Source organism: Balaenoptera ricei, chromosome 5 (assembly GCF_028023285.1).
Source record: "Balaenoptera ricei isolate mBalRic1 chromosome 5, mBalRic1.hap2, whole genome shotgun sequence".
Classification (NCBI taxonomy): Eukaryota; Metazoa; Chordata; class Mammalia; order Artiodactyla; family Balaenopteridae; genus Balaenoptera; species Balaenoptera ricei.
This window is the reverse complement of record NC_082643.1, coordinates 5,318,462-5,340,965: the sequence shown is the minus strand read 5'-3', so window position 1 is coordinate 5,340,965 and position 22,504 is coordinate 5,318,462. Positions and strand designations below refer to the sequence as shown.

At 36.1% G+C, this 22,504-nt stretch overlaps 1 protein-coding gene across 3 annotated transcripts in view; it reads left to right on the top strand.

Moving 5' to 3' along the window:
- Positions 1–22,504, top strand: part of FSTL5 (follistatin like 5) — a 708,623-nt gene that overhangs the window by 197,751 nt on the left and 488,368 nt on the right. For all 3 annotated transcript variants that reach the window (XM_059923874.1, XM_059923877.1, XM_059923875.1), the window contains exon 3: positions 10,664–10,912. In XM_059923874.1, the coding sequence (XP_059779857.1) occupies positions 10,664–10,912 (249 nt within the window). The remainder of the gene's footprint in view (positions 1–10,663; positions 10,913–22,504) is intronic.

Sequence of the window (22,504 nt, the reverse complement as noted above, 5' to 3'; positions counted from 1 at the left end):
TTCTTCTAGGTCCTTGTTAAACGTTTCTAGAATTTTCTCCATTCTACTTCTGAGATTTTGGATCATCTTTACTGTCATTACTCTGAATTATTTTTCAGGTAGACTGCCTATTTCCTCTTTATTTGTTTGGTCTGGTGGGTTTTCACTTTGCTCCTTCATCTGCTGCATATTTCTCTGTCTTCTCATTTTGTTTAACCTACAGTGTTTGGGGTCTCCTTTTTGCAGGATGCAGGTTTGTATTTCCTGTTATTTTTGTTGTCTGTCACCAGTGGATGAGGTTGGTTCAGGGCTTGTACAGGCTTCCTGGTGGGCAAGACTGGTGCCTGTGTTCTGGTGGATGGAGCTGGATCTTGTCCCTCTGGTGGGCTGGGCCATGTCTGGTGGTGTGTTTTGGGGTGTCTGTGAGCTTAGTGTGACTTTAGGCAGCCTGTCTTCTAATGGATGGGGTTGTGTTCCTGTCTTGCCAATTGTTTGTCATGGGGTTTCTAGTCCTGGAATTTGCTGGCCATTGGGTGGAGCTGGGTCTTAGTGTTGAGACAGAGATCTCTGGGAGAGCTCTCTCCAATTAATATTACATGGGGCTGGGAGGTCTCTGGTACTTCAGTGTCCTGGACTCAGCTTTCCCACTTCAAAGGCTCAGGCCTGACACCCAGCCGGAGCACCGAGACCCTGCCAGCTGCATGACACAGAAGAAAAGGAAGAAAAAGAAAAAAAAAAAAAAAAAAAACTGACCAAACAGAACTCCAAAACAAACGGTAAAAGAAAAACTAAACAGACAAAATCACACATAGAAACATACACACTCATAAAAACAAAAACAAAAAATGAACATACAGAACCCCAAGGCAAATGGTAAATGCAAAACTAAACTGACAAAATCTCACAAAGGAACACACACACACAATCACAAAAAGAGAAAAAAGAAAAAGAAAAAAAGAAAGAGGCAACCAAACCAATAAACAAACCCACCAATGAAAACAACAACTAAAATCTGCACTAAGATACACATAAAACCAAAAACAAATAAAACACAGAAAGCAAACCCCAAGTCTACAGTTGCTCCCAAAGTCCACCGCCTCAATTTTGGGAATATTTTTTGTCTATTCAGGTATTTCACAGATGCAGGGTTAATCAAACCAATTGTGGGGATTTAATCTGCTGCTTCTGAGGCTGCACAGGGAAATTTCCCTTTCTCTTCTTTGCTTGTACAGCTCCTGGTGTTCAGGTTTGGTTTTGGCCCCACCTCTGCATGTAGGCTGCCTTAATGCATCTGTTCCCTGCCTAAACAGGAGGGGGTTAAAGCAGCAGCTGATTAGGGCTCTGTTGCTCACTCAGGCTGGGGAGAGGGAAGGGTACGGTAGTCATATTTGGAATGTGGGGAGAGCCTGGGGCGGCAGAGGCTGGTGTGAGATTGCACCAGCCTGAGGCACGCTGTGTGTTCTCCTGGGGAAGTTGTCCCTGGATCACGGGCCCCTGGAGATGGCGGGCTGCACAGGCTCCCTGGGGGGTGTGGGTAGTGACCTGGGCTCGCACACAGGTTTCTTGGTGGTAGCAGCGGCAGCAGTAGTGGTCTGTGCCCATCTCTGGGGTCCGACATGATAGCCACAGCTTGTGCCCATCTCTGGAGCTCACTTAGGTGGCACTCTGCCATCTGTGGGCACATGGAGCAGGAAGCCTCTCTCCTCGTGCACCCCGAAACCATGGTCTCTTGCTTCTCCAGCAGGTCAGCTTTTTCCCAGACTCCCTCCTACCAGCTGTGGCACACTAGCCTCCTCAGGCTGTGTTCACACAGCCAACCCCAGTCCTCTCCCTGGGGTCTGACCTCCGAAGCCAGAGCCTCTGTTCCCAGACCCCACCCCCCCAGCGGGTGAGCAGACAAGCCTCTCGGGCTGGTGAGTGCTGGTTGGCACTGATCCTCTGTGCGGGAATCTCTCCGCTTTGCCCTCCGCACCCCTGTGGCTGCGCTCTCCTCCATGGCTCCAAAGCTTCCCCCCTTCCGGTCTCCTGTTTCTGCCACTGAAGGGGCTTCCTAGTGTGCAGAAGCTTTTCCTCCTTCACATCTCCCTCCAAGAGGTACACGTCCTGTCCCTATTCTTTTGTCTCTGTTGTTTCTTTTTTCTTTTGCCCTACCCAGGTATGTGGGGAGTTTCTTGCCTTTGGGGAGGTCTGAGCTCTTCTGCCAGCATTCAGTAGGTGTTCTGTAGGAGTTGTTCCACATGTAGATGTAGTTTTGATGTATCTGTGGGGAGGAAGATGATCTCCACGTCTTACTCTTCCTCCATCTTGGAGGTCTCTGATGCTATTTCTAGAGTACATAAATATTGTTTAAAGTAGAGAATTATGAGTATATGATTGTTTCCTGCAGGTGAAGTTTACTTATTAGGCACTCTAGAGAAAGATTCCTAAATATATTCTCAGACATTACCTTTTATTAGAAACTGTTTTGTCAAGCACTCTTAAATGAAAGGATTTTATTCAGATGAGAGTGAATCTAAAGATGATTTATCAGTTTCCTTTTCTCTTACCATTTAAACATCTGACCCAAAGAGATTGCAACCCAGCTGAGGTCAGTCCAATAGGTAATGGAAATGCAAAGACTGTAATCCTATTCTCTTCCCCAAAATCTGTTGTTCTTTTTAACAAATCAAAGTTAACATAATACTTACATTTTTTATCAAAACATTATGCATTTTTATGAGAAAATTAACACCTCAAATAATTTGGCACTCTAATTAATTTTGTTTATGTTCCACTATTATCATTAGAGGTAGTTAGCTTGTCAAAATCTGGTTCTTTCTTCCCTCTGCTGTTACTGTTTTATATCCAACATCAATCTTTAATTCATACCTTGTCTATTCCATATATTAGCCTTCTGAACTCCTAACCCATTCCTGGAACATAACCTCAACCATGACATGATATAATATTTGTGAGGTCTTACCTGATATTATTCATCTCATGCTCCTTTGTGCTCCTAAATATGTCCCTAAACTTTTAACTCTCTCCTTCATCCCAAAGCCTGCCTTATGCCCTTTTTAAGCCACTAGAAAAAGTATCAGTGACTGCTCTTTTGATCTGTAGTATCTAGTATAGTACCTTGCACATAAAAATAATACATTTTATTAAAGTTTATTTCAAATTAGATCCACTCTATATGAAGTACCTATTTGATAAAGTATATATAAATAAACCACATGAAGAGAATTGCATAATCATTGAGAATCTGAGAAGACTATCTTTAGAATTATATAGAATGATTTTGTTTTATGACTTGGTGTCTTTCGTCTTTCGTTTCAGTTCTTTGTTTATTTTAAATCTGAGGAATATTTGTAATGCCCTGAAGGCATAGAAGTTATAAAATAATGTGCTTGTTAAATACATAGTACTTTTGTGGGAACACATGTTATTTTATCAAGTTGTGAGATAGCAAGATAGAAGTTCTTGATTAAAATTCATTTAGTGTGTTATCTAACTGAGTATACTTAAAAGAAAGCTTTGACATGTTGATCAGATTAAATTGAGTTAATCTCAGCTGATACTTAAGTTCAGCATTAGTCATGGATAATTACTGTCAGAAAGGATATGTTCTAGTTATTCATTTACATAATATGAGCTTTCTTTTGGATTGCATATGAATTAATTAAATTTCCTTTAATCGTAGCAGCTATATGCAACACACGGCTTCTAGCTAGTGTAAAATAGTTCATTAACTTCTAGAAAATGGCTTATTGGCCATTCTAATACAAATCTCTGAACTGGAGTACAAGCAAAGAGAGGAAAAATTGAAAAAGAGAGAATCAAGGAAAGATACTCATTGACCTAAATATACCATAAATGACCTCATTTTATAGCAGAGCACTCCTTCTTTTTTAGAAATTGTACTGATTTGGTTAGCCACCTCAGTTTATGACCAAAACATAAAATAATCTCTTGACCCAGTTGACCTTAAACTCATTCTTAGACAATAAAAAAATAAAATAAAATACTCCATTCATAAATTTTAAACTATTTGATAGCAAGAAACTAGTTGTTAGTAAGATATTAAGGAAATAAGGAAAATATAAGATATAAAACTGTACAAAATACAACTATATGAGTCAAATCCCTGTGCTATACTGGCAGCCCCACTTTGGACCCTATAAACATAAGATCAACAATAGGCATCAGTAGAAAAATGAAGAAAAGGATTTTCCAAAATGAAATCAGTCATTATTTTACAGTTGTAATTGACACAATTATAGAATTTCTTTTATTACTGTATTGTATTGAACACTAAAAAAGCAATTATGTAAAAGTAGAAAAATTTGCCCAATATCATATCCAATTAGCTAATCAATTGTGTTCATTTTTCCATATCCTTTCTTAGTTTCATTCAAATACTCGCTTGATTTTATCTGGTTTTAACCATAACATAAAGTTCTCACTTTTCCACTTAAGAATATTTCATAATTGTTTACCTAGTCTTTTTGTTTTTGTCGTATTTATTTTAATTAGCAATTAGGATTACATTAAGTCAAAGGCCCAAAAGTTTGATACCAGAAACCAAAATAACATCATCACTTGGGAAATTAGAAATATAAATTTGGGGTTCAATCTCAGATCTACTGAGTCAGAAACTCTCGGGTAAAGTGAAGGCTGAATCTATGCTATAAAACTTCTGTAGGCCATTCTAAAGTGACACACTTCAAGAAATACTGCATTAAATATATTTTCCAAAATCTACTAAATATTTCATAGTAATTATCAATTATTTAAAGTAACACTACGTTGGAAAGATTGATTCAATAAATTTTATTGTCTTTTTTCTTATTTTTTGTTCTAAATGTTTTAGAATGTTTTCACAAAGATTATAATATGGTATCAGAGTGCAAATAATTTTAAGTTGCTTTGAAGAACAGTTGTTCCAATTTGCAGTTCTATAAAAAATATAAATTATTTTTTAAATTATACTATTGATAGTCTTGGTCTTTTTTTTATTTCAATTTTTCTAAATTCTACTTTGAAATACATGCATTATATGAAAATCAAAATGCCTAATGGGTTTTATTTATAAAAACAAATTGATTATTTAAATACTTTTTTATTTGTATATTTGTTCTTATGAAAATTAGTTACTTAAAAAAGTAATAATAATAATAATAACTAACATTTAAATGGAGTTTTACATGTGCCAAGACTTTTAATTTTGTTTTCAAATGAAGTATAGGTGATTTACAATGTTATATTAGTCTCAGGTGTACAGCACTGTCATTAGATATTTTTATAGGTTATACTACATTTAAAGTTATTATAGAATATTGGCTATATTCCGTGTGCTGTACATTACATCCTGTATCTTACTTATATTCTACCTAGCAGTGTGTACCTCTTACTCTCCTTCCTCTAATTTGCTTCCTTCTCCACCCCTCTCCGCACTGATAACTACTAGTTTGTTCACTTGTCTATGGGTCTGTTTCTGTTTTGTTATATTCATGAGTTTGTTTTATTTTTTAGATTCTACATATAAATGAAAACATAAAACATTCTTCTTTCTCTGTCTGACTTACTTCACTAAGCATAATACTCTTCAGGTCTATCCACGTTGCTGCAAATAGCAAAATTTTATTCTTTTTATGGCTGAGTAATATTCCATTGTGTATATACACCACATCTTCTTTATCCATTCATCTGTTGATGGACACTGAGGTTGCTTCCATATCTTGGCTGTTGTAAATAGTGCTGCTCTGAACATTGGGGTGCATGTGTCTTTTTTTTTTTTTTTTAATTTATAAATTTATTTATTTATTTTTGACTGTGTTGGTTCTCCATTTCTGTGCGAGGGCTTTCTCCAGTTGTGGCGAGCGGGGGCCACTTTTCATTGCGGTGCACGGGCCTCTCACTGTTGCGGCCTCTCGTTGCGGAGCATGGCTCCAGACGTGCAGGCTCAGTAGTTGTGGCGCACGGGCTTAGTTGCTCCACGGCATGTGGGATCTTCCCAGACCAGGGCTCGAACCCGTGTCCCCTGCATTGGCAGGCAGACTCTCAACCACTTCACCACCAGGGAAGCCCGCATGTGTCTTTTTGAATTAGTTTTTTTTTCATTTTCCCTGGATATATACCCAGGAGTAGAATTGCTGGGGCAAACTATTCTTTTTTCTCCACATCTCACAACATTTATTATTTGCTGTGTTGTTGACAATAACCATTCTGGCAGGTGTGAGGTGATATCTCATTTTGGTTTTGATTTTCATTTTCCTCATGATTAGTGATGTTGAACATTTTTTCATGTTCTCTTGGCCATCTGTATGTCTTTGGAAAAATGTCTATCAGGTCTTCTGCCCATTTTTTAACTGGATTGTTTATTTTTTTGATATTGAGTTGCATGAGGTGTTTATATATTTTGGATATTAATCCCTTATTGGCCATATCCTTTGCAAATATCTTCTTCCATTCAGTTGGTGGTTGTTTCATTTTGTTGATGGTTTTCTTCGCTGTGAAAAAACTTTTACATTTAATTAGGTGCCATTTGTTTATTTTTGCTTTTGTTTCCCTTGCATGAAGAGAGAGATCTAAAAAACTATTGCTAATATGTATGTGAAAGAGTGTGCTTCCTTTTTTTTGCCCTAGGAGTTTTATGGTTTCCTATCTTACATTTAGGTTTTTAATCCATTTTGGGTTTATTTTTGTATAAGGTGAGAGAAAATGTTCTAATGCCATTCTTCTACATGTAGAGTTCCAATTTTCCATCACCAGGTATTGAAGAGACTGTATTTTCCCCATTATATATTTTTGCTTCCTTTGATATAGTTTAATTGACCACATGTGCATGAGTTTGTTTCTGGGCTCTCTGTTCTGTTCCATTGACCTATGTGTCTGTTTTTGTGCCAGTGCCATAGTGTTCTGATCACTTTAGTTTTGTAGTGTCTGAAGTCAGGTGGTGTGATACCTCCAGTCTTGTTCTTTTTTCTCAAGATTGCTTTGGATATTTGGGGTCATTTGTGCTTCCATATAAATTTTAGGATTGTTTGTTCTAGTTCTGTGAAAAAAGTCATGGGTATATTGATAAGGATTGCACTAAATTTGTTGATTGCTTTATGGACACTTCAACAGTATTAATTCTTCCAATACATGAACACAGGATATCTTTCAATTTCACTGTATCATCTTCAGTTTCCTTCATCATTGTCTCATAGTTTTCAGAGTGTAGGTCTTCACCTCCTTCCTTTAAGTTTATTCCTATGTATTTTATTCATTTTAATATTATTGTAAATGGGACTATTTTCTTGTTTTCTCTTTTTGATAGTTTATTACTAGTGAATAAAAAGCAACAGATTTCTGTATATTTATCTTGTATCTTGCAGCTTTACTGGATTCATTTATTAGTTCTAATAGTTTTTTGGTGGAGACCATAGGATTTTCTATTATAGTATCCTATCCTCTGCAAATAGTGACAGTTTTATGTCTTCCCTTTCACTTTGGATGCCTTTTCATTCTTTTTCTTGTTTGATTTTGGTGGCTAGGACTTCAAATAATATGTTAAATAGAAATGGTGAGAGTGGCTATCCTTGTCTTGTTCCTGATTTTAGAGGAAAAACTTTCAGGTTTTAACAGTGAGTATGATGCTAGCTGTGGCTTTGTCATAATGGTCTTTATTATGCTTAAGAAATATTTATTCTATACCACTTTGTTGAGAATTTTTAGGACAAATGTGTGTTGAATTTGATAAAATGCTTTTTTTGCGTCTATCAAGATGATTATGTGCTTTTTATCCTTTGTACTTTTAACATGGTGTATCACATTGATTTGCAGTTATGAACCAACCTTGCATCCTTGAAATAAATCCCACTTGATCATAGTGGATGACCCTTTTCATATATTGTTGAACTGAGTTTGTTTTTATTTTGTTGAGGATTGTTCAATCTATATTCTTCAGGAATATTGGCATGTAATTTTCATTTTGTCATGGTATCAGGGTAATGGTGGCCTCCCAGACTGAATCTGGGAGTGTTCCCTCCTCTTCACTTTTTTGGAATAGTTTGAGAAAGATAAGTACTAACTATTTTTTACATGTTCAGTAGAATTCTCCTGTGAAGTCATCCAGTCCTGGACTTAGAGTTGTCAGTAGTGTATTGATGACTGCTGTTATTCTTTCATTTGGAATACATTCCTCTGTCTTCTCATTCTGTTTAACTTTCTTTTTCTCTATGAAACTGGGTGAAACAGTTGCCTATCCCAGGCTTGATGGTGTGTCCTTGTGTGGGAGTGTCCCTATACACTCTACGTATGTTCAGTGGCTCTGGTGGGAGAGCTGGATCTGAAGAGAGTACAGGCTGTGTCCTTCCCTTGTGTGTCCTGCTTTGGTGGGTGGTAGCACTGGTGTAGCTGGGCCACAACCAGAGCCAGGTGAAGGTCAGGGCATCGTCTATGCTCAATAACCATTACTGCCCTATCTGGGGCAGAGTTGAGGCTTGAGGGGCTAGAGCAAGAGCCCTGAGGTATTTGGCTTTCTCCCAGGTGTGTTGGCAGTCTCCACCTTGATTTGGGATGTAGCCAGGGCTTGAGTACTTGGGGCTGCACTTCTGTGCTGGTTTCACTTTCCCCCCTGGTGTGCCCACTGTCTTTAGAGGCTGGCTTGGTGCTGCAGAGGTGGTGCCACACCACTGAACTGACCCTGTCCACTCTCAAGTGTGCCCAGGGACTCATGAGCTGGCAATGTCTACCTCCACACTGGACAGAGGCTGGGCTGGGGTCTCAGCCAGCTCCATTCCCTCCAAATGTGTGCAGTCTCATTGGCGATGACAGCCTCTGCCTTAGTGGCGAGTAGCACCGGAGCAAGATGGGCTGGAGCAGGAGGCCTTGCAGGCTGGATGTGTGCAGAGCACGTCCTGGCAGGCTGGCCAGAGCCCCAGGGAATTTCAGTCTTCTGCCTCCATGATGTGACTGGGAGTAAGTCTGTGTGTGTGCTCTTTTAAGAATGGAGTTTGGGGTTATTACAGCCCTCTGGTAAGCCCCACTGGTTTTCAAACCAGCTAAGAGGGCTCACCTTCCTGGTGTTGGACACCCCAGGCTGGGGCACCTAATATGTAGCTTGAATCCCTTGCTCCCAGGGAGAATCTCCAGGCCTGTGATATTCATTCCTCTTCTGTGTCCCTTGCAAGGGGTGTGGGTTCATGCCTGATCACTTTTCTCCCTTCCTATCAGATGCTCTGTGGATCTTTATTTATAGCCTTGGTGTAGAAGACCTGTTGTGTTAGTCCCAGGTAGATTTCAGTGAGTGTCACTCTACAAGGATTTGTAGTTTGATGTGTTTGTGAAGGGAGTTGAGCCCAGCCTCCTTCTACTCTGCCATCTTGATCTCTCCCTCACAAACCCTTTAATCTTGATAAACATTTGAGGATATATACTATTAGTCCTATTTTACAGATGAGGAAACTAAGTTATAGATATGTTAGATACCCACCCAAGGTCCTGAAGTTTGTAACTGGTGGAGCTATGATTTAAACTCTGGATCAGAAACCATGTTCTTAATCATTATGATGCAATCATGTAGGGAGATGGTTTTAAACCAACCAGCTGAAAATATACACTAAGTATCTAATAAAATTACTGTAATTTAAGTATATAACCTCTCAAAACTTTATTTTTTTGCAGTATATAAGTGTCACCAATGGTAAATATATGTACACACACATTTATGCATGTGTATATATATGAATATATATTATTCCTTGAGATACATGTATATATATTCCTCTCTCTCTCTCTCTCTCTTTCTCTCTCTCTCTCTCTCTATATATATATTTATATATATTTATATATGTATGTATGTATGTACAGTTTACTGACATTTTTTACTTTTCAGTCAGATAATGTTCTCAAAGAAGAAAAGCCAGATTTACCTATAAAAGCCTGAGTATTGAAGTTACTGTTTGGTTTTAGTACAAGACTGCTAGATCCACCTATACTTTTCTGATGCAAATGTAGATTGTTAGACTGAACAAGTAACAAGACAATCAAATTCTTCATGATTTGTTCATTTAGTCATGAAATTAATCAGTAATTGCCAAGTGGCAAAGGTCAAAACAAGAAAGGATCAGATGTTGGAACCCAGAAAGAAGTTTTCAAGACACTGTTTCTTATTCCTATTCTCTCCTATTTCCTACATTATATGCATACATTTCTTTTCTCCTACCAGAATTCTGCTAATGTAAAGGTTGACATTTGTTAAACATTTGATATGTGCCAAGGCTGTGCTTTCTGTGGACCAGTATATGTACTATTCCTTACAACTGTAGGAGATCATCTATACTATCAACCTCGTATTACAGATAGGACAACTTAGCACAGAGAAACAATTTATCCAAGGACATAAAGCTAATAATTGGTAGAGAATTTGAGTTCAGGCAGTTTAACTTTAGAGCCCTTGTCCTTAAGGACTGTAATACTCATTGAGTAGGGAGGTGAGAATTCAAGGAGAAATGGGAAAGAAGGGGAATATGTCAAGGGTATTTTGAAAAAGTTCACCTGCTGGTTCTAATACAAGTCCCTTCTCCACTGAGAACAACTGAACTCTGATTAAATTATATTTCTCTTAGATTACTTTTTTCCTTTTCCTTTTAAACTTTAACATCATCATTTTATTTGGACATATGAATCCAAGTGATTTTCTATTCTTTGTCCTCAGGATTCCTGATCCAGGATGGCCCTTTGGGATCTTGTGAAAACAAATACTGTGGTTTGGGAAGGCACTGTGTTCTCAGTAGAGAGACAGGGCAAGCGGAATGTGCCTGCATGGACCTTTGCAATCGGCACTACAAACCTGTGTGTGGATCTGATGGAGAATTCTATGAAAACCACTGTGAGGTGCACAGAGCTGCTTGCCTGAAAAAACACAAGATTACCATTGTCCACAATGAAGACTGCTTCTTCAAAGGTAAATACAGGGTGAGCCTAAAGTGTCACCCCTCTGTTTCTTCCATCTTCTCAACTAGTGCCTTTAAGTTTAAACTCTAGCACCACTTTATATAGCAAGTGTCTAAAAAAATAAAGAAAAAAATGTGAGCTTAATGACACTTGTGATCAGCAAGTGGATAGAAATTTACATGGATACAATTCTGAATCTCAGTCATGAGAACAAAGCTGGCCAAAATATGACTCAGAATTTAATATAGCTTACAGCATTGCACCATATGGCTTCCCAATCATGGCAGTTTTCTTAGGGACACAGAGTGGCCAATTCAGTCAACAAGCCAATTCCACCCATTGAAATGTACCTGGAGTGAAATTGGGAGAAGAATGAGTGCCAAGCCATGCTGTGAGAACATCTCACTTCTTCCTGATTAAAAACGATACCTTCATCTAGTACCACATAATTCAAATTATATGGAACCTGTAAATGCCCACTGAAATAACTATGAACTCATGCTAAACCCAATTAGTAAATCTGAGATGACAATAATTTAAAATTTAAAAGTTAGCAGTATTTACTTCCATGGTGCTCAAAATCAGTGGTAACTGTTTATGGAAAAGTACTGCTGAATTAGTAATTTGACAAATTGTTTTAACATGCTGGATAAATAAATCATTAAACATCTTTAATGCCTTTGATTTATTTATAAACTTATTTCTTGTTTATTTATTTATGCTGGAAAGAATATTTTTTTATTAATAGTCATAACACAGACTGAAATTATAAAGTGTTAAGTATATAGAACGTCCATCATTCAAACAGGTCAGTGATCAGCTTGATTTCTAACCTTCAATTGTTTCTACATCCCTAGCTCTCAGAATGTTGCTGAAGTATTTTTACACTTAAAAGCTCATGTGATATTTTAATTCTTAGCTTAAATGTATGGTAACGTAAAATGTTGTTCATTTGCCCACCGATTAAATTTTCTTTTTCAAACTTGGTAGAATAAAGTATTATTTCCAAGGCGATTTAAAAAAAGACACACAGCTTTTCAAATGAATTAAGATGGAAGGCTCTGTAGTCATTGTGGCTACTAGAAGCCCTTTGATATAAATGAGATAAATTACAAGAATAGTTTCTTTACCAGGGTGAATCTGTGCACCTTGATTATACGTATTGAAGAAATTGATAACATTAGATTATTTTCTTTTACCGAAAGAATAACAGATGCTTTGGTTTCAAGTTCTGTTTCTTATCCTCTTCTATCTAATCTATCTTATAAATAGCTAAAATTAACTGTATTAACATTGTGCTTTAATACTCATAAAATAATATTTTTCTGTCATTTTGACCTGAAATGGTAAGTGAAATTTTTACTATTCCATTGATGTATAGTATCATAAAACTATGCAAATAATATGCGATTAACTTAGAATTATATTCTAAAGTTGAGGTTTGGCCCAGCCGATTGATTATATGGAAATATACGATAATTATCATGTGAGGAAAAAAATCTGGAGTATTTAATGTTCTGCTTTATTGCTGGAGGCTTAGGCATAATGCAATGCAGTATGCAAATCAGCGTGGAAATAAATGAACTGGATATAGCGTGTAATGTTGCCTTCCTTATGAGTTACTTCATGAAACAATGGTTTAAAAATCTTTTGTCCTTCAGACATACTAAGCATATTTATTAGATCTATGATTGCTTCCAAAATACTTTGTCATCATACATAGTATTACAATTTAATTTATATTAACTGGGTGAGTTACCAGGGGTTAACACATTTCCCAGGTCTCAGAATTTGTGGGTCTTCTGTTTGTTTATTTATTTTGGTGTTTTACCTAATATAAATATATATGTATCTCATAAGAGGATTTTATTTCAGCAGGAAGGAAGTAAATAATATATAATAAAATGATAAATTGCTTGTCTTATTAGTGTGCAATTGGCCAAATTTTGGACATAAAAGAAGATTCTATGGAGCTGAAGGCCTAATAGTGTGATGGCTAAAATTAACTCTTGTGCTTGTGGATTATTCTTTCTGTGGAATTTCAGCAGTTTATATTGTTTCAAATAATGGCCCAAAGGAAGAAGCAAGTCAAAATATTATGTTCAAGAACTGCTAAAAAATTATGTTTAATTAAATATTTTCAAATAGAAAACATCAAAACAAGCAAAATAACAGGAATGTTTTCCTCCTTAAAATTTTTTTTCTACTTTTAGATATAATAAAAAGTGATTATGAAAACCTTATAGAAATCCACAAACTGGAACCTATAGGCCAAATCCAGGTCACTGCTTATTTTTTTAAGCAAAGTTTAAGTGGAATACGGCCACACTATTAGTTTAGGAATTGTTGTTGGGTGCTTTTGAGCTACAAAAGGAGAATTGAGTCATTACAACAGAGACAGTATGGCCTGCAAAGCCTAAAAAATGCTTTATCTGCATCTTTTCAGTAAAGGTTTGTTAACTTCTGATTTAAAAGATTGCTAATGCCTTAAAATCAATTTTAAACATATTCGCAGATCTTTATCATCCTATCTTTTTGGCTAGGGTGGTGAATACAGGGACCTACGTGTGTGGTAAAATTGACTAGAACACAACACACATACCCACACACAAATGGATAGAAGTAAAACAGAAAATCTGAGTAAGATCAGTGGATAGGGCCAAAGTTGGTATCCTGTTTATGATATTGTACTATATCTTGTTTATGATATTGCACTATAGTTTTGCAAAACGTTACTTACCATTGGTAGAAATGAGTAAAGGATGCATGGAATCTCTCTGTATTATTTCTTGCAATTGCAGATGACTGTATAATTATAAAATGAAAGAGTTTAATTTTTAAAGTACTGAAAAAATAATAACAAAAACTTTTAAAAAGTTAAAGAAAGGAAGATTTGCATTATTCATTAATGACTTGAACTTTAAGCAAAGTCCTATTTGTTTCACATATCATAAATTTATCAGATTTATGTTTAGTATTTATAATTAAGCCTGTATATTTATTCATCATTTTAAAATTAAGACTAGAGTCCAGATTAAAAACATTTATATCTATATTTATCTCTATATCAATACATATATCTATATTTATATCTAACCTACATCTATATATATCTTCTTATTATTTGTGTTAAATATTTAAATGTCTCTGTTGTATACTCAACATTTACTACTACTGACTCATAGACATGAATTCACTAAGAATTTTCTTTAGTTATTTATGATTTCTGAAACTATAGAGAAAACATACATCTGTGAACACAAATTTTTTTCTAATTTATTTCTATTCACATTTATTTGATTATGAAGAAACTGTCTACAATAGGATATATAATATTATAGTATTTGTTTATTGGCATCAAATACTTTATGATGATCTTTACCATAGAATCAAACTTTCCATTTTATATAATGCCTTGTTATTCACTGTGATGAGAGTTTTGCTTTAATTTCCCATCCCTCACCCCCAAATGGCTTTCTGACTGCTGCAATACACGTGGTTACACATAACAAATAAAAGGTCCTCTCACCCTGACACTGGGTCAGTCTGTCAGACACTGAGTCACCTAGCAGAATTTACACACTCAGAGTATAGATGTAAGCTGGAGTAAGAAACTCAAGATATAACCTCTGCCAAGAGAAGTAGGGAATTAAACCTTTTATGAGAAAGTCAATTGAACAGAAACACTTTGGGCATTTACTGCACTGAGATTAAAACTGCTATAAATGCAAATGTTCTGTGCACCTGAATGTGCATCACAAAGAGTAACAACTTGGGAAATATGTTTCTTTATAGCTATGTGTGTGCTATTTGAATGAGATCTGACATAGTGTTCTTTTTCTTTGGTATAATCTGGAGAGACATTCATATTTCATGTTTAATTGATTCTCTTTCCTAATTATTATTATTTTTTAAGACAGAACTTCTAGAACTTAGGCTAGAAAACTGGGCTGCCAATTTTAAAATAGATCAGTAAAATGCCCTGTGATAATCCACCTGGGCTTTTAGATTGCCTTTTTTTGGGGGAAAGGGCATGTTGGTAAAGCTTCTATTTTATGTTGAAACAGACTTGTTTACCATTTCATGAAAAATAATTATGTTGATAATATCAACTTTGGAAAATGGTACCCAGATGTTGGTTTGTTTGTTCTGTTCTATTTTATTTTGTTTTTAGTCAGTATTAACCAAATGGAATTACAGATTGGTGGTGAAATTAATAACTTGGACAAAATGCTGACACTCAGAAGTTCCAGTTCCTCTGAATGCATCCTGTACCCACAACCTCAAAACCAATTTTATTAGTCCCCTGAATTTCATTAGATGTACATTAATTTTTTCTGATTTGATGACAAAATCAACTGAGTTGTGTTTCATTTTTCATATCTATTTTGCACTGAAATTTTAATCAGTGTTAAGAATATAGTTTTGTTGTCACTCTCCTCTCTAATCAAACTGTGACCTGCAGAATCCTATGTATAACCCACTATATAGCATACTTTAGGAATCGTTGTTAGGTGTACACTTGTAAATGCACTAATTGCTACTAAAATCATACCAAATGTTTACTTCTCCCCTGATTTTTGAAAACTCTGTAAAGGATTTTGTAAACATTACATAGTGTATGTGTTTGTCTTCCATTTATAGATAGTAGATATGTTATAGATTTTACATGTACTATGAAAAGCTCCAAAAGAGGAAGATTTAAATGTTAGGACCACCCAACAGATGTATTAAAATATTATCAGAGAGAAATGAGAAATATTGGGTATTATTTATGTCAAAAAATCTTTCACAACTATGATATTATTAATTCATTATAATAACAAGCCAGAAGGCAAGAAGCCTAAGATTTTTTTAAATGGATTCCAACATTCACACTGTAAGTTAAAGCTACTTGGATAAGAACCAAGGGCTTCTGGCCTCTCTTTTAGTGTATGTATGCTTCAAATCATTCCACTTAAGTCTCTAATACCATAATAGCTTACTTGCCTTTGATTTTTAAAAATTTATTTTTTATAGTAATTTCCATGTGACTATTTTACGTTATTTACGAACAACGTTTCTCACTGTGGTATGTGTAAGGATTAAATAATGTATTTAACACAGTTCTTGGGCAAAAGAAGAAGTTAGTAAGAGATAATTACTGGGTTTAAAAGACTGGAACTTCAATAACTGTGAACACTTGATTGAAATAAATTTTCACCCTTGAGTCTGGGAAGCCACACATAATTTCTTTTAGTTTTACATCAGTCTTGTGTAAAAGACTGGTCAAATTATTACAGAACCAAATCTGTCAGATCATAATAAACAAATTGAAGGTAATAAGTTTTCCAATTGTAAATAAGACTACTTAAAGAAAAAAATAACTCAAGTTTAGAAACATATTTATTATTAGTTTCTTGATTGTAATTGAACATCTGTCTCATAGTCACCTTTCTCACTGACTTATTATAGGCTTATTTTGTTTACCGTATACTATAAATAGAATATCTATTAGATGTATAACAATGTGATTTTACCCCCCTACACCCCCCATATAAATTTAGAGACTAAGTGGACTTATTATTGTATTTAATTTTTGTCAAATTTTCCTCTATTTGTGACATATAGGAGCTAAATTTAACTTTCAAATACATGGATAGTCTTAACTTGTTTTTGTACATTTTTATGTTTATCATTTTTTGGGGATCAAGTTATAAAAAGAATATTTTATTTTTGTATTTTATTTCATGTTTTCTATGGATTTATGAATATTTATCAATAGAGCACAGTATTCAACAATGACAGAAAAAATGAGAACAATTTATTAGTTCAAATAATTTTGATTCTATCTTGAAGCTGTTTAAATATTGTATCAGTCATTACCTCTCACTGACACCTACACTTATGGTGTTCATTTTCTTACTATCTGATTCTCAAATGTTAAATGTGATATTTCTGCAACTTACGAAGTGAAGAACATTTTTTACAAATATTATTTTTCAATGTAGTTGATTTTTCCTCTCTGATATTTCTTTGCAAAAACCAGATAATGAAAAACTTTCCATTGATTACATTCACCGTATGTAATTGGGGATAACATGTTCTAGAAAATGCAGTTGGAAATTATTCTCAATTAGTCTGATCTATGTTTCACTTTGAAAATCCTTTCTGAGGGAGTTCCTATAGATATTTCAGAGAACATTTGAAACCTGATAATAATAAAAATTAAAGCCAAATAGGAAAAGTGAGAAGCTTTGCATGTGATTATCATCCAGAGAGTTATGTAGAAACAAATTTGGAGGGAATCACGTCGCAAATCAAGGAAGATTTTGGAGCACAAGACGTACATTTAAGAATTATAAGTGTCAAGACCAAAAAACTCTATGGTTGAGATAAACTAGAGGATGAATGAGTGCACACTGGGAAGCAAGAGAGCTGAGGATAGAACCTTGCTGTACTTCAACAACCTTCAGCAGTCTGAAAGTGGAGAAAAGCAAACAAAGAAGACAAACACATAGTTAACAGCGATATAGCAGGAAAACTTAGAGAGCGTAGATAAACAGAAGCTAAGTAAGAAAGTTTTTCATGGTGGCCAGAATGGTGAGCTGAAATAAATGTGGCTGAGGTCAAGTCCGATGAAGTTCGGGAAATGACCACAGGTCTGGAAAGATTAAGTCCAAGCTTGACTTTGGTGAGAGTTGGTAAGAGAGAAAACAGGAGCTGAGAAAGTGAGAGATGAAGTACAGAAAGCTCACTGGAAGAATGTTTCTCTAAAGAGGAGCAGATCCATATAGAGATTCCCTATCTCTCTGTCTCTCACCTCTATATATGGTGATCAGAAGGGAGACATGTAAGTGGGGTAGTGAAACGGAGAAGGGAAAATTTCTGGGGCAAGAGAAAGAGGAGCCCTTGCCAGAGCAGAGCCTTTGGATCAGCTAGAGAGAATGGGACCCAGTGCACAAGGGCCAGATTTGGCTTTAGATGAGAGCACGGATTCTTCAACCGTTAACAAGAAGGAAGGGAAAAAACAGGCCCTTTCTGGTGCCGGTAGCTGGACATATTTCATACTATAGATGTGTGTGGTTCTCATCTGGGTGCTTATAATTTCTTAATGAAATAAAAAGGAAGCATGAGTTAAAAGTGGCAGAGAAGAAAGGTTCAGAGATTTGAGAACAAAGAAAAAAATTTGTGAAACAATAAACAAAGAAAGAGAGAGAAAAGACCAAGGGATGTAATAGGGTGTTGGGTAGTGCTGACAAACCATGTGATACATTTTGCTCATGAATTTAAAGTGAGAGTAGTCTTCCATGGCTGTGTATTCTTCTACTGATACAAATATAGTCAGCTGCTTAGAGTAAGGCATTGAGAAGATAAGGAATGGAGTTGAACCAGGATTTAATTTTTCCAGGAAAGAATTACATAGGAAGAAAGAGACCAAAGCCATATTTTCTCCCTCTCTCAGGGGCAGAATGATTATGTTATCTTTGCTTTATTGTGCATATCTACTCTGTATCCAGAGCTCTTCTGGTGAGTACCTTTTGCCTCAGCTTGTGTATAGAACAAAATGGATTCCCAATCATCTCTAAATCCTGGAAATTCTCTTACATATTTTGGGTTAACTTCCTAATGCTAATATACAGTTTACATTTGTGCCTCTTAGTTAAAACTTACAATAATGAAATCTGTTTAGACTAGTTAGCCAAGACACACCTTTCCAAAGTATTTGGAAAGCATATAAGTCTACAATAGCTATTTTGTTTCAATGGCTTTCCATCTCTCTGATGAATTAGCACTCACCATTATGCGTAACTATTTGTGTCATACACAAACTATTTTTATTTAGGAAAAAAAGAACTGTTGACAGATAACTCTCAAAAAACAGAAAGTGGATGGGCAATTATCTTGACATATATCTAAGATAATAGCATTTTATTATTACTTCCATACGCAAGCTATAAGTCAATGTTATTGAGAACAGTCATTGTGCTGAGGGTATACTTTGACAAATGAAACTGCTTTATTTGGGTAAGCAAATTATCTGAAAGTATGAGGCAGCTCAAACATTTTCTATCTAATATTTCTTCATTTAAACATTTAATTTATTCAATATGTTTTAATCCATCTGGCTCCCATTCATGCTGGAATATAGATTGGCTTAATGTGGATGTTTCTAGGGTTTTTGACATTTAATTCACTTTTTTTAATATAAATTTATTTATTTAATTTATTTATTTTTGGCTGCGTTGGGTCTCCGTTACTATGCGCGGGCTTTTCTCTAGTTGCGGAGAGCGGGGGCTACTCTTTGTTGCGATGCGCAAGCCTCTCATTGCGGTGGCTTCTCTTGTTGCGGAGCATGGGCTCTAGGTGCATGGGCTTCAGTAGTTGTGGCCTGTGGGCTCCAGAGCACAGGCTCAGAAGTTGTGGCGCATGGGCTTAGTTGCTCCGTGGCATGTGGGACCTTCCCGGACCAGGGCTCAAACCCGTGTCCCCTGCACTGACAGGCAGACTCTTAACCACCGCGCCACCAGGGAAGCCCTAATTCACTTTTTGAAACATTTTTTTCTTAAAAAGGAAGAAAACGCTAATAAAAATTGAGAGAGATGCATGAGCTTTTGATGAATGTAATTAAGCATTAGTGTAATTAATTGAAATGAACAATATTACATATGCTTGATTAAATTTATAAGTGTTCAAAGTGTCACATGCCTGTCAAAAGGCTTCAGGTTATAATTAATAAAAGTATCTACAGAAAATATATATGCATATATATATACCATGGATAGGTATGCATGAGCAAATATAATTTTTTGACTGTTCGCTGATGATTGTTTATTGTCACCTAATCCTGTGGCTGACCCATTTTAAAGGCACTATCCAAAGATGAAGATGACACAGTTCTTACTTTTGCCAAATGAGTGGAAATGAGTGGCTAGTTCATTCGATAAATGCCCAATGATGTTTTTCCCCATTGCCAGAAAATCTCATGTTATGTTAGATTAACATATGTACCTGATAGTCAGATATGCTGAAATCATTCTGTGTCAAAACAACCTATCTACCCTTTGTTTAAGTGAAACATTTTTTTATCAGTGTATATATGTCACATTCCATCCAAACATTATTTATGTCCATATAGTTTTTGTTTTTTCTCTTGGCAGTTTATTATTACTGAGTATGAGGTCCAAATTAAAAGCGGAAAGGAGGGATGCTTGAGAACAATATTCAGAAAGAAATGAGACAGTCACATTCAGAAAACAACAGGGAAGTTCAAACTCAGAAGGAACGTGTTGAGAACAAATTCCACCTTCTTATCCCGCGTGTCAACTCATGCGGCTTTGAAAGTCACTGCCCATTCTTTTAATAAGAAGGGAGTCTTCCTTTGTAAGAATTCACATCTTTAACCTATTCTATTCACTCTGTCAACCTAGGAGATACTGGTCATTCACTTGAATTTCAGATGAGTACCAGTAAAAGTGTTGTTACGTAGTGTGTGCTGAAGCTAATTCATATGTATAAAAACTCAGACAACCTGATGTCCTGTACGTAGTGCGTGGCCTGTTTTGACTAAGGGAATATTATAAGGAGGAGAACGATTTTTGGAACTGCTCATTTGCATTGTATCTATCTAGTCACTGGATGTCCATCTACTCCCAAACAAGCACAGAATATTGACATTAGAGCTCTAGCTTTGAGTGGAGTTTCCATGCCTTATCAAAACCCATAATTCATTTTTTGGATCCCCAGATTTACTTATTTTCAAAACAGATACGTGGGTGTAAATTAATTATATAGACAATATAACTGATCATTGTTTAATTTTTCACTTGAAAGATACTAATAGGCCCACATCAACTGCACTTTTGGTGAAATAGAAAAGAACATGCTGGTTGGTATTGGGTGTGTTTTCCAGTACTCGGAATAATAACTATGGCATTTAGCTATGATGGCATTCTACAAAACATAAGAGTGAGGTTGGAGTTTAATTAAATTTTGTCAAAATTACTTTCAACTCCTGAAGAAAAATATGTTTGAATAATACAGCACATGTTTTGGCCTTTAAAAATCTTAGGAAGTGGAAACATTTACATGACACGTTGGCACGCTCTCCATAGCTCAGAAACAGCTCGTATACAACATAGCGACAGCTTTGTTCATTAATTCCACAGTAAACCTGCACACCGACTCCTGTATAAATTTGTTACTGCTGTGTCTACATCTACTGGAAGCAGCAGGCGTGGAGTTTCATTTAAACATATCTTTAAATATATGAGAGAAGGATGATGCCATGTCCTTTCTGTGGAATTCTAATTATTTCACCATCAGAATACTACACAAAATAAATTAATAAATAAGCAAAAATCATATTTAGACATCGAGACATTATCTTACAAGCAGTAGAGAGAAACAGGTTTGCTGTGTTTGACTCTAGGTCATCCTAAATATTTGGAAATTTTACTTGCAGATACAGAAAATGGTTTGTTACTCAGAGGCAAAGCCTCTTTTCACCTCACCCCTCTCCTAGCCCTCCTCACTCCCCTGTCCCAACACGGACCATCCCATTGCCCTCTGAGACTGGAAAGCAGTGACCTTGAGAGAAATAAGTCATTACACTGTGGCTTTTGGAAGACGCCAAGGCATTGCTCCCAGTTACAACCCAATCACTTGACCCTGTTTCTTAAGAAAAGCCCAGGAGGACCAAAGTGTTAAGTGCATAAAAAGCAAGCTCTATTCCAACCTTATTTCCAATCAGATTAGAGTGAATGGATCAATTTGAGCTAGAGCCTTTAGCTATTTCAAAAACCTATCTTCTTTTCACCAAAGTACTTGACCCAGATCTCTTTGTCTTTGTCTGCTGCTGTCCTTTTCCTACTCTTGCATGCTGGGCGGTCTCTTCACCAGCACCTAGTAATACAGAAGGAACTCTGGTTGTTATTCGTGATATCAGTGAGCATTCATAGGATTTCACTCTGGTTGATTTCTTGCCATTTCTTGGGGCACTTAGTTATGTCTCATCCTCAGGAAACTCAAGTTTCTTTTCCATTCTTCTATCGCAAAATCTCTTATATGGACTCAGGATTCTGGAAGTTTTGACTCTGAAGTTATCACAGGTTTGCACAGGTTGGGCTCTAATTTGGGAGTTCATGTGCCAAAATCATAGGTTAAAACATTGTCTACAGGTGGGTCCCCCAGAAGATTCCAGGCTCAGCTACTTTCTGCCTCTGAAGAAAGCCTCACTCTGAAACTTCTCCATTCTCCTTCTTTTCTGCTTGGTTGCACTTTGTTCAGTGTTCTCTGTGGTCAGTAAATCTCAGCCAGGACTCTGCCAGTCTGCCGCACCATGTTTCCCTCATTTTGAACATCAGGGTCAAAATTCTATTTTTCATTATTACTTACCAGTGCATCCCCAGAGCCTTCACCTAAACACAGGAAAAAGCGTCTCGTTGGTTTTTTGCTTTACCTTAACCATACATATTCATGAACTTTGATCATAATCTCCTCTCAAAGTAAATGTGGATCATTTGCTTTATATTCATATTCTACAAAAAGGCCATTCAACAGGTTCTTTCCTGGGCATGGAACGAACGTCTGGGACATGGTGTAGCATCTCTAGGTAAACATA